We start from the raw sequence: 20,450 nt of genomic DNA, 5'->3' as shown, positions 1-20,450 counted from the left end.
ACAGATAGAATCTGTTTGAATTAAGGCTAGTTCTGTCATATCCTTTATAATCTATTCAACAACAGAGAAATAGGAGCTTAGAGACTTAGAGAAATTTTGAAAGCTTATGAAGATGCTACAGAAAAGATAGAAAATTGTGATGAAAACATTTAACCTCAGCCAACTATTATTAACAAATAATTATTCGGATTACTAAATGAAGCAAAGCAAAAATAAACGAGAAATAATAAAAGCTACAAGAAAAGACTATCTGGAAACATGTATAGCTATCATGTGATTTCATGTCCCCTTATTATATAAATTAAAGCTTCAATTTGATGCTGAAGTGACTGTCAGCATCAAATTATATCTGATAATACCAGATATCTTTTCCCCATAACCAGGGGGTCACCATAACTGTTTTCCTCCTTAGTGGTCATGTACTCAATTTCATTTGTATAAATATCAAGGCTGTCCCTCCAATTAGTCTACTTACTTAATTTCGCACGCAATGGAACTTGCATGGGCTGTAATGTGGAATCCTGTTGTAGCACAAGCAACCTACAACTGTTTTGTTTCCAGTTGGATATGGAATACATTCAACTTACCAAAGCACCACTGCTTAGAAGAATCATGAAGACAATGAAGGTTTCAAACCAATTGTGTTCCACTATCTTAAAGCAAGTTTTGCGAAGGTTCCACCAGCATTTGCCTTTCCCAGACTCTATATTGATCTGACAACATCTGAATTTCTGTACACAGCCTAGAAACCAGAATATTTGCATTAAACAAACTTAACAGCCCCCCAAAAAAGAACCATTATCTATGATAACACAAACTCTTTATAAAAACCCCTGCATTTTGTTTCCAGAACTGGGTTTTGCACATGGAAAGTGTGAGTTTCTATTAATTGACAAAATGCCAATTCAACAAAAGTCTTAGCAAACAGAAGGGAAGAAGATGATATTTCAGATTCCACTTCCACTGCAGGTTCCTGGGCCACCTTCTACACTGTCCTTAACCCAGAAGTGTCCCGAGTATGTGTGCCAAATCAGCATTAAATCAGCATTAGACTCATTTATCTCAGATTCACATATCCAGTTAAATTTTATAAATTACTAGTACTAAATTCAGCATTCATGATAGATAATCAGTTAATATATCATCAACATACATGGCATTGAATTTGGAGAGTTGGAAAGGTTGGCTCACTCAGGTTTCTTCTAATCTGATTGGGATTTCTCCCAAATATCTGGGGAATCTTTAAAAATCCACAGGGAAATAAGCAATCTTTCCAAATGGTCACTCTGTGTGTGTGTGTGTGTGTGTGTGTGTGTGAGATAAAAATCTACTTGTTTGTTTTTTTTGCCTGGAATATGTTTTACTTTTCCATTTGCAGGTATATTGCATTTTTCCCATACTCCAACTGTATTATTGATTGCAAATTATGAAGGATAAATGGCATGTATTTTTAGAAATAACAGTGTGAAGACTGAGGCTGGCAAAAGGCCAGAAGACAAAGAAATGAGTAATAAGAAGTTCATTACTATGTAAAGGAAGGGAAAAAGATATATACAGTAAAATATAAGATGTAAGCTTTGCGGTTATAAATAAAAGGCTTGACTCTGCAGCAGCTATAGTTATTATTACAGCTTCTTAAAACTGCATTAAGCAATTTAAGCCCCACCCTTGACAATTGTGCTTTTAGTTTCTAGAAACATGCCTCTCTACTTACACTGTCATTGTTACTACTACTACTACAACTCTTCAGAGGTTGGTTATTTCTTCCTTATCCAGGTTAAACAAACAGTAACTAAATATATTTCTAAGGCAACTTTTCATATTTTCTTTACTTTTTTTTTCACTGACTAAAACACCTCCACAATATTTTTTGCATTCTGCTTAATCACACGAAGAAAATGAATGAAACTTCTTCCTTTGCAGTCTGTAAACAGTAATTTACTATCTGTATTCTGGCAAGTGAAAAACCGTCTACAATCTAATTCTCATTTTCTAATTCCAAAAGTTACTGTCAGTCACATCACAAGTGGGCCTGAAGTCTGAGTCTTTCATAAACTTGCATTTTCTTTTCTTCAGAGGCCAAGAAATCAATTCCGTAATAAATGACTTGACGCTTACACTACTTGACTCTGTGGCTATTTCCCCAAACCCCCATAACTTTATCCTTAGACTGTCTATTGTTGACCTCACCTCATTCCTAAGAGGTCTGTAAGGGGTGCGCATAAGCACACCAACGTGCCTACCATCCCTGTTCTACCGTCCCCATTTATTTGTATCCTTATCCTGTATTCATAATCATGTTTATACTTATATCTGTTATCTTATACGCACTTGACAAATAAATAAATAAATAAAATAAAATAAAACAAAACAAAACATAACCTTTCGGTAACTAGCCAGCAAAGATAAATTAAGGTGCACAGCAGTACAAAGATAATTACAAACTGCAGATTCAGATAAAAATTCCTGGTGGTATCATATACAGATTAACAAAGTACGTTTTGGTTGAACACAAGGGCTGAAAAAGGCAATGATTTGCAAATTTCCCAAAATAAATTCACAATGAATACACACAATCACCACAATAAAGTTGGTCTCTTTGATACATACCATCAGTAAAACAAGGTTTTGGTTGTGGTGGGCCTTTTGCTGCAGCATCAGATTCTTTGTCCGCCACAGATGCGAAAATAATTGTGCTACCTTCAGTGGAGCTGGATAGACTTGTTTTCTGCAAATAAGATCCCACAAGGCATTTTAAAGAAAACAATATTTATTCTGAATGGAAATTAGGCATGCATTGTGATACTTTTCAGGGATAAACAGATTTCAAACTTGAAGACGACCTGCTCTCCTGTTCTACCACCTCTTACAACGGGGGGGGGGGCGCAAACTCACGTCATCACGGCGGCATCACGTGACATATTACGACTTTTCCTCCCTTCGCTAAACTGGGCATGGGCGTGGCCAGTGCATGACACATCCATCCCGCAGGCCGCAAATTTGACTTACAATATTAGGCAACACAGTATCAACACTAGAGTCCTTCAAATTTCTTGGTTCTATTATCTCCAAGGACTTGAAATGAACACCTAACATTAGAACCATCATTAAAAAGGCACAATGAAGAATGTTCTTCCTACGTCAACTCAGAGGAATTATTGACATTGATTATTGTACCTCAATAACTGTCTGGTTTGGCACAGCTACCAAACAGGATAGGTACAGACTTCAAAGGATAGTTAGGACTGCAGAAAAAACAATCGCAACCAGCCTGCCTTCCATTGAGGATCTGTATACTGCACGATCCAGAAAGACGGCTGAGAAAATATCTACAGACCCCCTCACATCCTGGACATAATCTGTTTCAACTGATCCCCCTCAGGATATTGCTATACGGCACTGCATGCCAAAACAACTAGACACAAAGATAGATTCCCCACCCCACCTCCCGCCTTCACTGCTTTTAAAAAAGCGTTGGCATCAATGTTACTCTGTCAGTCACAATCCCTTTTTTTAAAAAAACCAGTTATGTCTCAGTCTTTGGTTTGGATTTACATTCAGCTCTTCCTGATATATATCTCCTGTTATCTGCTGAAGGCTCAAACTGCTCATAACAACTGATGGATGTTTCAGATTAATATATGGCATGGTGCAGACACCTGAGCAAAGCTGGTAATAAAAATGTCCTGTCCTGTCTGCTATATGTGTACTTACATATTGTAAGGTCAGTTTGCCACTTCTTATCATGGAAACATTTTGTTTAACTGAAGTTGAGCTAGGAAAAACAGTGCTAAAATACTGAACAAGTATCACAGTTGATATATCATTTTTTTTTCAACATAGTCAAGGCAACACTGAAATCACTACAGTGAAAGATAACAAATAAATTGCATTCCAATAGCCTCTGTTTTGCATTCTTTCTTGCTGAAGCACAAATGTATTGATTTCGGCACATTTTAAAACTATTTGTTATTTTGGTACACATATAAATATAGATATCCAGATTGTTCCTGGGGGAAAAAAATTAGATTGTGACTATATTGATTTGATATCTACCAATCTTGAAAACATCATCACATATGTAAATGTGATTTAATGTAGCATTCTGGGCAAGGACGGGAACTGATATAAACTGGATAAACAATCGACATATATGAGCTTCCAAAATAAAGCAAATTAGTTTTGGTAATGGTATTTTCTGATCTGTTACAATGTTATTACCATAAAGTATAACATCAGAAATGAGTTCAACGCGACACAGCTGGATGAATATAATGAACAATGAAAGCATAATTTAAAACCATATAGGATCATTCATACCAATATTTGCAATCCAATTTTCCCTTTTTAAATTTGAAAGATACAAAATAAAAGATACAGAATAAAAAAATATATTTTTATTTTATCCTTTAAAATAAAAATACATGCATTTATAAATTTATTTTGTTTTTCATTCAGTTCCCTTCCTTTTTTAAAGGAAGCCCACGAGCACAAAGTGAATGAAAACAAAATATTTATTTATAACATATGACTATTTATCTGCCATAGCTTCACTGGGCTGCATTATCCAACCCACGCATTGACATTTCACAAGGTAGAGAAAGTCACTGCATCATCCTGCTACATGCTCTTCCTTGAAATTGTTTTCCTATAATTACCTGGGTGAGAAACAAACTACAGACTAGATATTCAAATACGCTCTCCTAATGAGAACCACTGGAGTTGGAACTTCTATTGCACAAGGCTGACAAGGCTGCATAGGCCTTGGGTTCGCTGAACTGTGGCCAACACTTGTCTTAATTACTGAATGCCAGAACAAAGGATGCCATAGGAACATTTTCTCCCATCTTTGGCTGGGGAAGAATGCTACCAGAAACCTCCCAACTCTTGGAGAAAGCCTCAGCTGGTTGTCTGAACAAGGCAAAAGTTTCTTATGGCATTGTTGATTCCAAAAAAATCAAAATGGGTGCTTGTACGTAGAAGTGAGGAGACAATGGGGAGGCCAACTTGGTCAACATCACTAGTTTCCCCCCACCCCAAATGATTCATTACAACAATCCCTCCTCTGCACATTATTTAATCTTCTGCTACTTTCTGAGGAAATGGAAACTTCTCCATTCAGATGACCAAAGAGCAGATAAGCTGCCTGAGGGAAGAAACTTGTATTCAGTTCTTGCCTGTTACACAAATGATTTATTGGTTATTGGAAAAACAGGCAATATAAGAATTGCAAAGCACTTACAACAAGAGGGCTATAAGAATTGTGTCTATGTTAAAATAAACATATATCACTTTCCTTATTACTGTGGGCTGAGCTATAATGTTTTTGCTTTCATCCTTCTAATATGGGCATTTTTCTTACACCAAATGTTACAACTGACTGGAGTGGACATATTGATTCTGAACTGGATTATAAAACAAAGATAATAGAAAATGTTTAAGTAGCTAGATATGTATATCTTGCTAGATAATTTCAGATTGTTTTTAATTGTTGTTTAATAAATAGTTACTCCCACCTTCCTCTTTTTCCTTCAACCTTAGTCACTTTGCTCAGTTCTTCAGCAGAACATTTGAGAATGGATCTGAATGGTGCCACAGCATTTCAGAGTGATAAAGTTCTCATTTCACCCTCTTTTCAACCTTTCCCCATCCCAGCTCTTCTTTCCCTGTAATATTATTTTTTTCCTCATCATTCACTGAGTCAGCTTCTCACTAGGCCCTGCCTTCCTCCATTTAAATTGAGTATGATACCCTGCACATACATCCTGGAACCTTCCATCCCTGGATCAGACATAGAAGAGATTTGTGATCAACTATGGCAATTTATATCAACCCCAGAAGATCATCAATTGCAATAATCTCCCTGCTTGATCAGGAGCCAAGCCTGTTTTCGTTCTGGGGAGTAATAATAGTGAGGAACTGTGTCTGTTTCCTGAACCCACAGGAATCAAGAAATCCAATTTCTCAACATGTAAATACTATGAAATGGAGTTCATCAGGCCAGCAAGGAGAAATAAAGAGTTAGAAGAGAAGGAAGAATTTAATGGTTCAACAAGAACTGTGAAAATGTGTTGTCCACTTTTTACACAAGTTTCTTGCTAAGGGAAGTGTGGAGAAAGGCAGAGGATTGGGGACTGAGGGGGGTGGGGGAGGCAAGCCAGGAATGCAAGGAGAAAGGAAAGTATGGGGAAAGTGAAAAGGGAGGGCAACAGGGATGATAGAAATAATACAAGTGGTTGAGTGGCACCTCTGTAATGCCATAACATTGGCCAGATGAAGCTGGGGCGCTGTTAGAGGCTATGCCTGAGCAGGCCACCTAAAGATTCTGAGTTATGCACCCAGAATTCTAATAAAATTTAGAGAATTTGTGTTTTTCTCTCAGCATAAAAACACTCAAGTTATGATTGAAGATGGAATTACCTCAGACACTTTTCAGGATGGGTTTTCCTCCTAGTACCTATAGTAATAGTTGTAGTTGTAGTTATAGTCATTGATAGTATAGTTAATACTGTTTTATATTAACAGAAAGACCTGTTCTAATTGTTTTCCCAGAAGGCAGCAGGACATACTCATTTATACAAGTAGCAATCATGTTATAAATTTAACACAACCTTGAGTGGCGTATGGACAAAAACTTTAATTCATACCATCAAAATCTGTATGTAATTTATTGTTTTCTATTCTAAGGCTAAGTAAAAAAAAATTAAATTTAGCAAAAAGCTCCACTGAATATGCTAGAAAATTAAATATCACATTATAATTTTAACATTATAATATTCAACTAGGTTGTTCAGTACTTTACTTCCTATGGAGAACACCACTGGACAAAATCAATAATTTTATTAAAAATCAGAATTTCTATTAAACCCAAGACCTACCAAAAATGTATAATCCAAGATAAAGTGGATCCATAGACCATGCATTAAAATGCTATGTAACAATAGTCAGACATGGTGAATATTGGGCACTGATCATGCTGTAATGCAAGTCACGTGATTCAAAAACTAGATCAATTCATACATGTTTCTATTCATTTGCAATGGATGAAAGTGGCAGATATTGTAAACTGATTATTAACATGCATGCCAGTCGAGTTTTATTCAACATTGAACATGTAGATTTGCTAAGACAACCTGTTCAAAAGAGATGACACATGACGATCTGCCTTGTTTAAAAGCACCAGAGGTGCACTCTTGATTGATCCTGCTTGATTTAAGTCCTGTGAGAAGTAAGAATGATAGGAAACAGGGTTGAAGACACAAATTTGGTTTCTGTTTCGGTAAATGTGTTGAACATGGCTTCAAACGTTTCTACTACAATATTCAAACAAAAAAAAAAAACTGTGAAAAGCAGGGCAAACATAGCAAGTGAATAAAAACTCAATTTTTAAAAAGTACACATTATGAATATTGCTTGCTGTGGCTTCTGGTGTGAGCCATGACTGACTGAAGACACCTGTGCGAATGAGTAGAGATGACAACTACTGTGAAGAACTAAAGAACTAAAGAACTCTTCTCTCTGGAGAAGAGATAGAGAAATCACCATGAGTGCTCTGAATGGCAGCTTCTTTCTAGGGGATCATAAAATATGTATCTCCCACAGATTTGAGCACTAGGAGCTGAGGGAGAAAACATCTTTTCAGCGGTGGAGCCTTTCATAAGGACACTAAGTCAGCAGAACTTTCTAGTTACATTTGGAAATGTTCAATTTAGCCATTTTATGAATATTAGAGATCTTCAAAGCAGGGAGCTTAATTTGAAACCTGGTAAGCTTTATCTTCTTTGGATTTAAGACATTTTAAGCAGAGATTTAAGAATTTAAAATAATAAACAAAAAAGCAAAGGTACTGGCAAAAAGCAAAAACAGAGAGAGGATTTTTATTTAATAAAGTTTTACATGGAGTGGGAGACTAGAGAGATTTGGAATATTGGTTATTTTTGCTGTACGATTTGGAAAATAAGTATAAAATTTATTCAATATACTTATGGAAAATGACTGAAATGGAACTAAAACCCATATTAGGAATTGAGGCTTGATGAAACCAGCAAATGGACACTAGAGGGAACTGAAGGACCAGGCAGAAAAAGTGTTAAAATAGCTAAGCCAATTATAATTTTATCTTATCTGTAAGGAAGTTTTTGAAATGTGGACTGAAATATTAATAAATAATATTTCAGTAAGGATACAGACTTAATTGGATAAACATTTAGAAGATACAGAGAAAAACTAAAAAAATAACCCTTTTACCTAACACAGACATTATAGAATCAGGGCAAGGCATGGAAGACAATAAAATCGAGATTACTAAAATAAGAGTACCAAAGGCAAATCAAGAAAATCTAGGCATGAAACAGCTGTGACAAGAAATCCTGGACAATATCTCTTTATGGGATTTACAAAGTAGGCTGGTAAAACCTTTGAAGACTCCTTTTAAATCCAAAGAATGATGAAATATCAAATCCTGAAATGCCATAGGAATGATTTAAAAGTCAAGATTTGCAGAGGGAAAGAGAAAGAATACAAAGTTGGACTATTTGACCAGGGGTAAACTATTTATTTGATATTTCTGGCAAAAGTCCCTAATCGACTTTTTGCTGAATTAGGATTGAAAAGATGATGATTTCTAGATTGGGTTTACTTACAAAAGTTAGGCTATAGGGAGAAGGGTGTTTTTTTTTTTTTGTAACTTTAAAAGAGGGTGAAAAGTTAGCATACTAGCTTATGCTTGATATGATAAAGGTTGGAAACACTTCATTATTGTCTTTGTTGCCTTTTTTCTCTTCTTTATTCTGCACCTTCTGAACTTTTATTTTTCTTTCTTCTAGTTTTAGTTTATATTCATTTTTACTATGTTTATAAATTTTTAATATCATATAGTAATAGAGAATTTTTAAATGTACTCATATTTGCTGCAAAACAAATCGGAAGATTCTATTTTTTTAAAATTCTTTCTTTCTGCACTTTTGCTTTTCTTCTTTTTTATTTACTGTTTCTGCATTTGATTAGCTTGTGTCAACTTTTGTATGTTTTGTAAAACTTAAATATTTAAAAAAATTACTATGCTTATTAGAGACTTCAATACAATTATCAACAAAAAGGAATACTAGCATCTGTGGAAATCTCCACAGAGCAATTCCAGAAAAACAACTGTTAGTTCAGAACAAGTTGATTCCAAATAGATAATCTGTGTATTACACTTTTCTACAGTGTGGAACTTTTCCTTTTGAAAAACTATTGTACGATAAGGAAAAAGAAAGTCAACTATGCAACCTTGGGACACTCCAGCAAACTCACACGGATGCCGTGTGACTTTAACTGCTTAATAAACAGAACTGGGGAAAATAGGAGAAGGGAGTTTTAGGTATGTTAGTTGCCTTGAGTTCTTTATCAAAATAATAAAGACAGGAAATGAATACATAAATAAAATACATTCATTATATTAGACATGTAGGATAACTCACAGTAACCTTCCCTTCTTTTCCTGTGGATCTCTGAAGTTGGATATTGAACTTTATATTATACAAACATGATATTCACAACCAAAAATTGCAGCCAATCTTAATCACACTAAGAAAAAGCAACAATGTGAATAAAATTTGGTCTGAAACTGAATTGTTTCCATTAATCTAACAAAGTGTAAGTAAAGTTTGTCTATGTTTCTGCAAAGCTTCTGAACTTGGAGCAAAAAAATAAAATAAAACTATTCATCCACTGTTCTCTTGTACCTTATTCTCTGCCCCTTCCTCTCATAATCATGTTCGTGTCAAGTGCCCTTTGTGACTGAAAGTGGTTCAGCAGGAGAAAATAATGTATGGTACTAGAACATCAAGTGGCGCTTGACCTCAATTGAAAATAAATTCTGTTCATTAACAGACTTTTGGCAAGAGTAAAGTGGCCTTCCCTTAGTGGCTTACTAGATGGTTAGATAAAAAGAAAAGGGTTGGCAGAAAGAGGGAGAAAAGGGAAATGGTGTTTTTGGCTCCAACCTACACTAGCCTCATCTCCTACAGCATTCAGGGTTTGCCAACAGCTGATAAACAATGAAGATGCTTCTCTACTTGGAGGACAGCAGGATACCATTTATGTGCACAAATAGAGAAGTGAAGGTGAATAATAATATCTCATTCTCAAAATTCTTGGAGAATGAGGCAGGCCAACATATGGAGGAAAAGACACCTGGTATTTATTTATTTATTTATTTATTTATTTATTTATTTATTTATTTATTTATTTATTTATTTATTTATTTATTTATTATTTATTTATTTATTTATTTATTTACTTACCTACCTACCTACCTACCTACCTACCTACCTACCTACTTACTTACTTACTTACTTACTTACTTACTTACTTACTTGTAAAATTTATTAGCTGTCCGCCTTCCCACACTAGGGCGGAATCTTAGTTCCATAATCTAATCTCCCCATAAATTTGGGAAGATCTAAGTTCAAATCCATCTTTAACCATGGAAGCTCACAGGGTGACATATGATTAGTCTCTATCCCACAAGATCATTTTGAGGGAGAAAAGATACCTAGGTAGATCAATTTGAGTTCCTGAAGGAATATAACTCTAAATAGATAAAATATTATTACCTGATTGTTATTGTAATTAGTGTTACTTCGGTTAACACTAGCCTCAAAAGGACCACGTGTCTATTTTCAAAATTTTGACTACCTTCTTCAAACACAATAGCATTTTATATTCATAAATTTATTAAGTCAAGACATAGCCCATTTCAGCATTTTGTTAAAGATATATCTCCTAGATCAGTGATGGCTAACCTTTTTGCCATCGCATGCCAGGAAGGGGGGGGGTGCAGGGGAGGTTTGTGCGTGTGAGTGCCTGCACCCATAATTCTATGTGCCTCGTGCATGCGCACGCGAACCCCCCCCACGCTCCTGGCATGTGATGGCCCAGTAGGCCCGTTTTTCTTTCTCACCTGGCTCCAGATCCTCTCTATGCATCTGGGAATTGGAAAACAGGCTGTTTCGGGCCTCCGGAGGGCCTCCGAAGGGGTGGGGAAGGCTGTTTTCGCCCTCCCCAGATGCATAGAGAGGATCTGGAGCCAGGTGAGAAAGAAAAACGGGCCTTCCGCACCCCCCACCCAGGCCCTCCGGAGGCAGGAAACAGCCTGTTTCCCTACTTCTGGTGGGCACAGAAGGCCCGAAAATGCACGCGCCAGAGCTGAGCTGGCGTGCCAGGCGACATGGCTCTGTGTGCCACAGGTGGCACGCGTGCCACAGGTTCGCCATCATGGTCCTAGATATTTGGGTTGAAAAAAAAGTGTAAAAGTTACTGAGGTTTCTATGAAAATTAATTATGAGAAGTCAACACAGACTTCAGATATAGTGGTTTCCCTGTACTATAGAAAGCCATAATCTTTTCCATATATACTTTTTGCCTATTAAAAATGTACCTGACTCTTTTTTAAATTATTTAACTACAATATATTTTGATTTCAGATGTGATAAATCTTTTGAATACACAAGTGGTTCAGATTGTTTGAATCATCTTGGGAGAATTACTTGCCTTAACAAACTAAGGAACTACCACTTCTGAACTAAAGTAATCTTCTAAGCCAAGTGCCACTAGAGGTCTGAGTTTTCATGTGAGTTTTCCTTTTGGGTCTTGTCACATTTCCCTTTTTTCCCTTAGAGAGACATCTTGAACCTACCAAACTGAGTCACCTTAATGAACCTAATTCAGCCATTGATTTGAAGTTTGTAGATGGTATTCAAGAACAGTATGTTGACAGAATTCTTCAATTTTTGGCATGGTGTGTGTCTTGCTCCACACAGCATCTCCTCCCTAACTTTCAGACTTGTGTGAAATCTGTATTTCACTCAATTCTTTGCAGATACATTTTATCTGTCATGTGCACTCAACAATATGCAGATACATGTTAGGTGCCATTCTGTGAATGAATGGACCCATACCATACATAGTCCTGTATTACATGATCAAAAGATAATTAGGTTGTCACTGTTTAATAGTCACAAGTCAATACTAATATGTAGATAAAAACAGTAATTTCAACGAAACCCTAACTTACCAGCTTTTGACACAACAGACTTCATAACCACTAGACCAAATTTCTCCAGTTATTTATGTCATTTGTGTACTTGTATCATTAAACAAATGATACAAATAAAGTAAATTGCTGCAATGCTCTACTTTTTAATTCTACTGGCCATGCACGAATGAACAGTACCTCTCCCAATTAGTCCAATAAAAAGAGATTTCACTTTATTGAAAAATTAAGAATCCTTTAAAAGATTTAAGTCAAAGAAAACTAATGGCCCTTTTTAAAATAAATAAATAAATATAAAGGGGGCATGATTAAAAGTTAGAATAGGGATAGAAATAAGAGAGAGGGGGAATATTAGTATACACATTTTTATACAATAAGACAAAAGTAATAATAAGAAGGAAGATTAGAAATTGAATGATGGTATTATGTATGTTTAAACAATATTGTAATTGGCATTGGAATAAGGTATTGAAACATTGAATAATTAAGTAATGAAAGTCTATAATTTAATACAAATATGTGTATTAATACTAGAATTACATAAGCTTGAGGAATGTAACAAATATGATTAATAGCACTATTTTTATTTGTACTAAAATGTATGATACCCAGATGCCACTGTTCACACATTTATATGGATATATTGTAAAATAAAAAACTTGAAAAAAAAAGAAAGAAAACTAATGGCACTATGGTATACACTGAAAAATAACTCAAGCATATAAAACAGTATAAAATAATGTCTTACTTCTTTGGTTTCTTCAAGTTCAGATATGCTGGTAAGTTCTTCTGTGTTGAAATGTTCAAAATCAGACTCTCCCACTGCTATCGGCACAGTCACAGTAAGATTTGGGTTGTTTATGAATGACATGTGATCAGTGTTGTCCATGCAGCTGGTAGTCATTCTAGGCCTCTGATAACCAAAAGTTTGGTTGATCTCCACTATGGTGTGGTTGGGAATGCACTGATCTTTCTTATTGTTTTGTAGATCAGGTGCACTTAATCCAGAAGGTTCCTTGCATCTTTGCAAAAAAACAATTTGCACAAATTCACATATCTTCCTCTTTATGTAATTTATTCCCCTCTGAATTCTTGATATAGCAATCTGTAGATTATTTGCTTCAGTTTCCTGCTCTGGAGCAGCAAGGCTGTCTGAACTGAAAGAACTCAATAATAATGCCAGGAAGAGGTTTAGAAGCTGGAGGATGGAGTATGGAAATAAATTAATTAGATTTTTTCCCCTTTCTAGTTAATCATTTTGACTTCTTCCTTTTGACTTTCTACCAATTGCATGCATTCACCTTTTAGTTTCTGATCATAGTAAAAAAAAATCCAATTCCTGATTCTGGGTTTTCAACTTTGGCAGACATGAAATCAAATTTGCTTTCAGGATTTGTGTGTGTGTGTGTGTGTGTGTGTGTGTGTGTGTGTGTGTGTGTGTGTGTGTGTTTGGGCGGGGAGGAGTCCTTAACCAGAATAGGAGGCCAATCCCATTTAAAAAAAACCATTTGTATAATAGCATGTAAATTGGCTGGTTGGTAACACCAAATCAGCACTGTTTTTGAAGATAGAATGGGATGGTATAGTGGTTGGAAAATAACAAATTAACTTGTAGAAAAAAAGCAAGGAGAATCTGTGTGATGAAAAGAACCGAAGCAACACAAACATATAACTAAATACAGGCCTGCTAATACAGTCCAAGCTAGTTAAGTTGGGAATCTCTTTCTCTCTCTCCACAGGTGACTTTTTGAAATAATGTAATTTCTAAAACATTTGCACACTCTCTTCTCTGAGCTCACACGTTTCCCTTCCTGATGAAATTAACCACATCAACTAACTTTATGTCTATACTACATTACGTCTGTACTGCAAACTGTGGATGGTTAAAACATAGTAAAGTAGTAATATTTTACTGTTTCACCAGGCAAGTAATAAGAATATTCTTGCTTTGTTTATGAAGCCTGTAAATGAGTTACTTAAAACAAAAAGAAGATTGCCCACCATATTTTTGCAATTACAATAGAGGAAATCGATGGTACAATACTTGAATTTGAGTTGCATAGACTTTTAAGTTTAGAATTATGCCAGAATAGACACTGTGCCCATCACAGCACTTTAAGGCTGTGACAGCTATCTAAAGTTGCAGAAGTTATAACAGCGCTGAAAAAAGTGATTTTTTTACACTTATGACCGTTGCAGCATCCTCTCAGTCACACGATTTACATTCGGATGCTTGACAACTGATTCACATTTATGACCGTTGCAGTGGGGAAACCAGATTCACTTAACCGTGTTACTAATTTAACAACTGCAATGATTCACTTAACAAATGTGGCAAGAAAAGTTGTAAAATGGGGCAAAACTCACTTAACAAATTTCTCCCTTAGCAACATAAATTTGGGGCTCAATTGTGGAAGTATGTTGAGGACTACCTGTACAGGGATCTTTGAAATTCCTTATAACTTTCTGATTATACAAAAGATATTTGAAAAGAGTATTCTTAGTAGCTCTCATGGACTCTAAATTTTGGTGGGAATGTGCAAGAGCAGTTTTCTCAACAAAACTACTTAACTGACCTCATCAACAATAAGAGCTGTATAGTGTTAGACAACGCAGTAGAAATAATCCCATAACAGCTGTATACAACAGTGTCTACAAACACTTACCACCAGTCCCAAAGTTGCTTTTCAAGAGGCAACAGGACTTTCTTCTTTTTTTTTCCCCTTGAAGACTGTTTTTTCCAGTTCTGGAAAAGCTTCTTGGATAAGAAGCAAAACGTCTTCAAGGAGAAAAAAAAAAAAAGTCCATTTGCCTTTTGAAAAGCACATTTTGGACAACCATGACCTAAATAACTGAAAATCTGCATAGTTACTTACCACCAGGTTTCCAATCACCATCACCATCATAAAAACGGTCAGGCAAAGGGGTTGACCTGCAACCTCCATACAGTCCCACATGGTTTCTATCCATTCTCCACAAAGAACTCGGAACACGATCAAGAATGAGTGGAAAAAGTCATTCATGTGCCAGCGTGGAAGTTTACAGTCTTCTGAAATTTTGCATTTACAACTGTCATAGTTTTTACCAAACAGCTGCATACCAACCACAGCAAATATGAAGACAATGATAGCTAGCACCAAGGTCAAGTTTCCTAAAGCTCCAACTGAGTTCCCAATGATCTTTATTAGCATGTTTAGAGTTGGCCAAGACTTTGCCAGTTTGAACACTCGAAGCTGAAAACAGTAAGGAAGAATTCATATGTAAGAAAAATTTATATAATTTACGTAAATGAGGAATAGGTACAGGCTGGCTAAAATACAGAGAACCACCAGGCCACACTATTAGCTGTAAACATGTAGCCTGTGAATTGTTTTAATTCCTCTGGTACCCATTTATAACACCGCAACACCTCTCAGATTGCAAAACTGTCAATTTTTAGCAGTGGGTTTTTGCTGTTGTTGTCATTCTTATTGTTAATTGTCTCTCAGAATTCTCCAATCCACTTTTAAAAAAACAACAAATCAGAACTCTGCTTCTATATCACCATAAAAGTGAACTCCATTTCACCAAAACCTGTAGTTGAAATAAACACAAAATAAAGAAAATATTCCAAATCGGGGGGGGGGGGGGGGGGGAGATACGGTGTGCCCTGCTCTACTTACATATGTTACATACTGAACAATGGGCTTTAGTTACAGCTCTGAAAATGTAGACTTCTTTAAGTAACAATTGCCAAACAAAATACATGTTCATGTTTCAGTTTTCCTAGACTCCTTGCTTTTTTTTTATTGTTGATGTGCATCTGATTGCTAGCATAAACTGAGAAAATATATTAATGCTTAAAATAAAAACCCAAACCATCCAATATTCTTTCTTTACCAGCAACAATTTTTGGAGGGAAAACAAAGGCCTCGTCCACAGACCTTCCTCACCACCGCATCAAAATGGATTGTTAAAACCTTTTGTAGAGGTTGCACCCTTACATGGACCTCCATTGTAGAGCCAGCCTGCTGCTGAATCAAGGCTGAAGCCAGATCAAGATGATCTGTCAGTGTTTCTCTGGGAAACACAGCATCTCCCTTGTAGGACCATTGCAGGATTGCCCCCCCCCCTTCTGTTTGGCCATGGAGCTTGCTGCCTCTGTGACGATTTCTGTTGGAGACAACAGAACATCCCAGCAACCCAAACTGTCTTAGTTAGTTTCTAGTAGCTATTTTAGAAAGTTGCCGTTCCTTCTAAAAGCTGCTGCTACTGTCAATAGAGCAGGAAATCTGAGATAGGAAGAGTTTTTTCAACATCCCTGCTCCTCTTGTCTGGTTTCTGCCCTTACTTCTTTGCTTCTCCCTAACAACAGAAACCATTGACCTGTCATGTGAATGTAGCAATTGTTGCAGCAATGCCTGGAATGCACTACCTGACACTGTGGTTACTTCCCCAAACCCCCATAACTTTAACCTTAGACTGTCTACTGTTGACCTCACCCCATTCCTAAGAGGTCTATAAGGGGCGTGCATAAGCGCACCAGCGTGCCTACCATCCCTGTCCTATTGTCCCCATGTATTCGTATCCTTATCCTATATATTCATAATCATGTTTATACTTGTATCTGATATCTTACGTGTTTGACAAAATAATAATAAAAAAATATAAAAAAAAGTATCTTATGAATGCTATGGAGGCAATGAAAAGAGCCTTGGTGGTGCAGCGGACTAAAGTGCTGTTAAGTAGCACTTAGCTGCCAGCTGCCTGCAATTACTGCAAGTTCAAATCTCACCAGGCTGAAGATTGACTCAGCCTTCCATCCTTCTGAGGGAGGTAAAATGAGGACCCGGATTGTGGGGGCAATAAGCTGACTTTGTATAAAATAGAACACCGCTTGGGGGGAGGCGAAAGTCCTACTAAGCAGGTATATACAAAAGTATGCAGGCTATTGCTTAAAGCATTGTAAGCCGCCCTGAGTCTCCGGAGAAGGGTGGCATATAAATTGAACGAACGAACGAACAAATAAATAAATGAACTGCTATGTTTTCTTTCCTTCTCAAGGATGAGAAGGCCAGAGGGCGCTGGCGGGGAGGAGACCCCCCCCCATGGAGTTGGGGATGTGGGGGGCAATGTTGGCTGGCGGCCCCCAGGGAGAGAGCCTTCTGTGGGGGCACCCGCCCTGTGGAATGAGCTACCTCCTGGAATACGACTGATCCCGGACCTCTGGACCTTCCATAAGGCCCTGAAGACTTATTTATTCCAGCAAGCCAGCCTAGCCTAAATGGTTTTTAATGGGATTTTTAAATTTTATAGATTTGGGGTTTTAAATTGGGAGGCCGATTGATTTAATCTCTTTTAATTATCTTAACTTTTGTATTGTATGTATTTTAATTTTGGCTGTTCACCACCCTGAGTCCCTTTGGGGAGAAGGGCGGTACACAAATTAAATTAAATAAAATAAATAAATAAAATAAAACACATAGTGTGTGTTTGTGTATAGGGAAAAGCCATACACTTGACAGCCTTATATCCAAAGGGGCTTGCTGCTAATCAGTCTGAATGCTTGTGAAATCCAGGCTGTAATCAATTCCAGAATGGCCTAGAAATTTCTTCAGGGAACTTGACTTGTTTCTAGGAAATACAAAGCTTCTCATTCTGTTTCCTTTTAATCTGCCCTTCCTATACCAAACACCTGCCTACCACAGAGGCTACTTATGTTCTCTATTGTTAGATCCTATGTAGCTAGAGGCTATTAATGCTGGAAACAGAATAGTGATCTCCCTCTACATTCCACATTGGTTTTCTATTCTAGTAAGAATGGCTAAAATGCTTCCTTCTGAGTAAACTGTAGATCCCTCCAGTATTTTCAATTTATTCCAGATGAAGGGATTTTTTTTGGGGGGGGGGGGGGGGGTTGGGGGTTTGCTTCATCCAAACAGGGAGTTTTCATTCTCCCCTAATCACACAGGTGTCAAGCTCAATTGCATCACGTGACGTATCACGACATTTTTTGCCTTTCAGAGCTGGGGTGGGCACGTGATGCATCTGGCCTGTGGGCCGCCAGTTTGACAGGCCAGACTATATAATGACAATGCATCCAATCAGTCTGTTTCCCTATGAGAAAATAATTGTATGTATGAATATTCCATCCAAGTGTTTGCAAAAACTCTAATGAAGATCTTGGCAGATTCGAAAATCCTAGACTGGCTTTTCTAATATAAAACTTCTGCTCTATTATAACAATCTCCAAATAGGATAAACTGAGTCTGTCAATTCCAGAGATATTATGTCTTCCTGCTTAAATTAGCTAATCTGCAGATATCTGCACAACCTGCTAGATCCACCAAGTTCACAATCCACATAGAAGGATTTTTATCCTAAGGAAAATTGCAGCTCTGCTGGGGGAAAAAAATCCCCCTACAGGTCAGATATTTACCAGTCTGAAAGATCTTAAGACTGACAATCCGTCCACATCTTGAAGACCCAGCTCCATTAAACTCAGGGATACAATGATGCTATCAAAAATATTCCAGCCTTCTTGGAAATAATAATAAGGATCCATGGCAATTATTTTGAGGACCATCTCTGCAGTGAAGATTCCAGTGAAAACCTAAATGTAGAATGCAATCAGTTAGTTATTCCCATGAAAACTTCCATGTATTATTTTGTTGTTTGAAGGCATACAGCTCAAGAAACAATACTTGAACTACAGTGACAAAAACAAATGTTTAAATCTCATTTGTTCTCCAGCTCCAACTGAGGAAATCCATGGCTTGATATAATTTTAAAAGAGCTGAAGTACAGGAGAACTTACACCAAAGGACAGGGCATGAACCATGGAAAGGTTTGTTGAAAACAACATTATTTAACAACTTTTAATCATACAAAAATAGCCTTCTAGATGTGTGGGACTTCAACTTCCACAATTCTCAATCAGAACAGCATTCCCTTTACAGTCCTAAGGTTGTAACTTTAATTCTGAAAAGAAGGAACAGGTCCATGGGAAACACACATATTCCATAAAATAAACTCCAGATTTAATCTCAGAAAGGATTTCAATATTGTGGTGGAAAAAACAATATTTACTATATTGATGATTCCTGCTAAAAAGGCACTGATGTCTGGCTCAGATTTATATTTTCAAAAAGTTTAAAGAAACCCATTTTTTGAAAGCTTCCTTAGAATGTAGCAGGTTTATGAATTGTAAAATTATTTATATTTATAATTAATTGACTTACCATATTTCCAGTTTTAAGAACACTACTGAAGGAGTCCTCAATTGGATAATGTTCCATGCTCATGAATAGTGTATTTAAAATAATGCAGATGGTAATTCCAAGATCAACAAATGGATCCATCACAATTAAATGCATAATTCTCTTTATTTGTAACCACCTATCAGAACAATTCCAAATCAAGTAACTGTCGGCAAATTTATACCAGCATGGTGGACATTTCTGTCTTGATTCTTCAAGTTCTAAAGGAATTGAAAATATTTTTTAAAAACCACCTATACTGATTTCATGATTTACATTCATCAGAAAACAACAACTTCATTAAAGTCTGATTTGCAGGTTCATTTCTATGAACTTTCTGTCATAGCACATTTCAAATACTGCTACTTAAAAGGGCAAACCTATTTCACAGACATTGTAACAATTGGTAAGACAGAAAATGAAGTGCTGGATATTTTATTTATTTATTGCCATCACACAGAAAAACAATTGTAGGAAGTGCACAATAAAAAACTACTGTACAATCAAACTATTAAAACAATTACAAGTATTGTATTGTATTGTATTGTATTGTATTGTATTGTAAAAATACATCAGGCAATATTATTATTTATTAAATGGGGGGGGGGAAATGATGCAGCCATCTTTTTAGACCACTATTTCCTTGAGATCCTGAAGCAGCCATGTTTTGAGGGACATCTGGAAGGATATCAAGGAATGAGCCAATCTCACCTCAGAGATGACGGGGTGGGGATGGTGTTCCACAGAACGGGCATCCCAGCAGAAAAGGCCATCTCCTGGGTCACATTAAATAAAACTCTTTCACAGATGGCAGATGTAACTGGGTGAAGGTGGTCCTTTAACTAACCTGGCCCCTTGCCATGAAGGGCTTCAAAATCAACATCTTGAATTATATCTGGAAACAAACTGGTACCAATGAAGCTTACAGAGCAAAGATGTGACTTGTGCCATTCTAAGGGCACACATAACTGCTCAAGCCACCATATTTTGCACCAGCTGAAATTTCCAGATACTCTTCAACCGCAGCTCCATGTAGAACTCATTACAGGAGGTGACCAGGGCATGATTCTGTGTTAGTCACTTGTGAGTAGAGCCTCTTTCAACAGGAATAGGCACATCCCAAAACTGTTATCAAAAAATATCCTGCACCGTCTTGAGCATAATGACTGGAAAAA

General features: G+C 36.7%; 1 protein-coding gene across 5 annotated transcripts in view; it reads right to left on the bottom strand.

The window, feature by feature from the left end:
- Window positions 1-20,450, bottom strand: part of LOC139327204 (sodium channel protein type 2 subunit alpha-like) — a 55,195-nt gene that overhangs the window by 12,193 nt on the left and 22,552 nt on the right. For all 5 annotated transcript variants that reach the window (XM_070956928.1, XM_070956931.1, XM_070956929.1 and 2 more), the window contains 6 exons: window positions 19,258-19,496; window positions 18,456-18,629; window positions 14,914-15,270; window positions 12,786-13,235; window positions 2,611-2,728; window positions 588-742 (listed from right to left, as the gene is read on the bottom strand). In XM_070956928.1, coding sequence (XP_070813029.1) covers window positions 588-742; window positions 2,611-2,728; window positions 12,786-13,235; window positions 14,914-15,270; window positions 18,456-18,629; window positions 19,258-19,496 — 1,493 coding nt within the window. The remainder of the gene's footprint in view (window positions 1-587; window positions 743-2,610; window positions 2,729-12,785; window positions 13,236-14,913; window positions 15,271-18,455; window positions 18,630-19,257; window positions 19,497-20,450) is intronic.

The sequence above is a fragment of the Pituophis catenifer genome, unplaced genomic scaffold, assembly GCF_029215685.1.
Source record: "Pituophis catenifer annectens isolate HBS135680 unplaced genomic scaffold, rPitCat1.0.hap2 SCAF_1, whole genome shotgun sequence".
Lineage (NCBI taxonomy): Eukaryota > Metazoa > Chordata > Lepidosauria > Squamata > Colubridae > Pituophis > Pituophis catenifer.
Note: the sequence above shows the minus strand (reverse complement) of the source record. Positions and strands in the feature narration are given on the sequence as shown.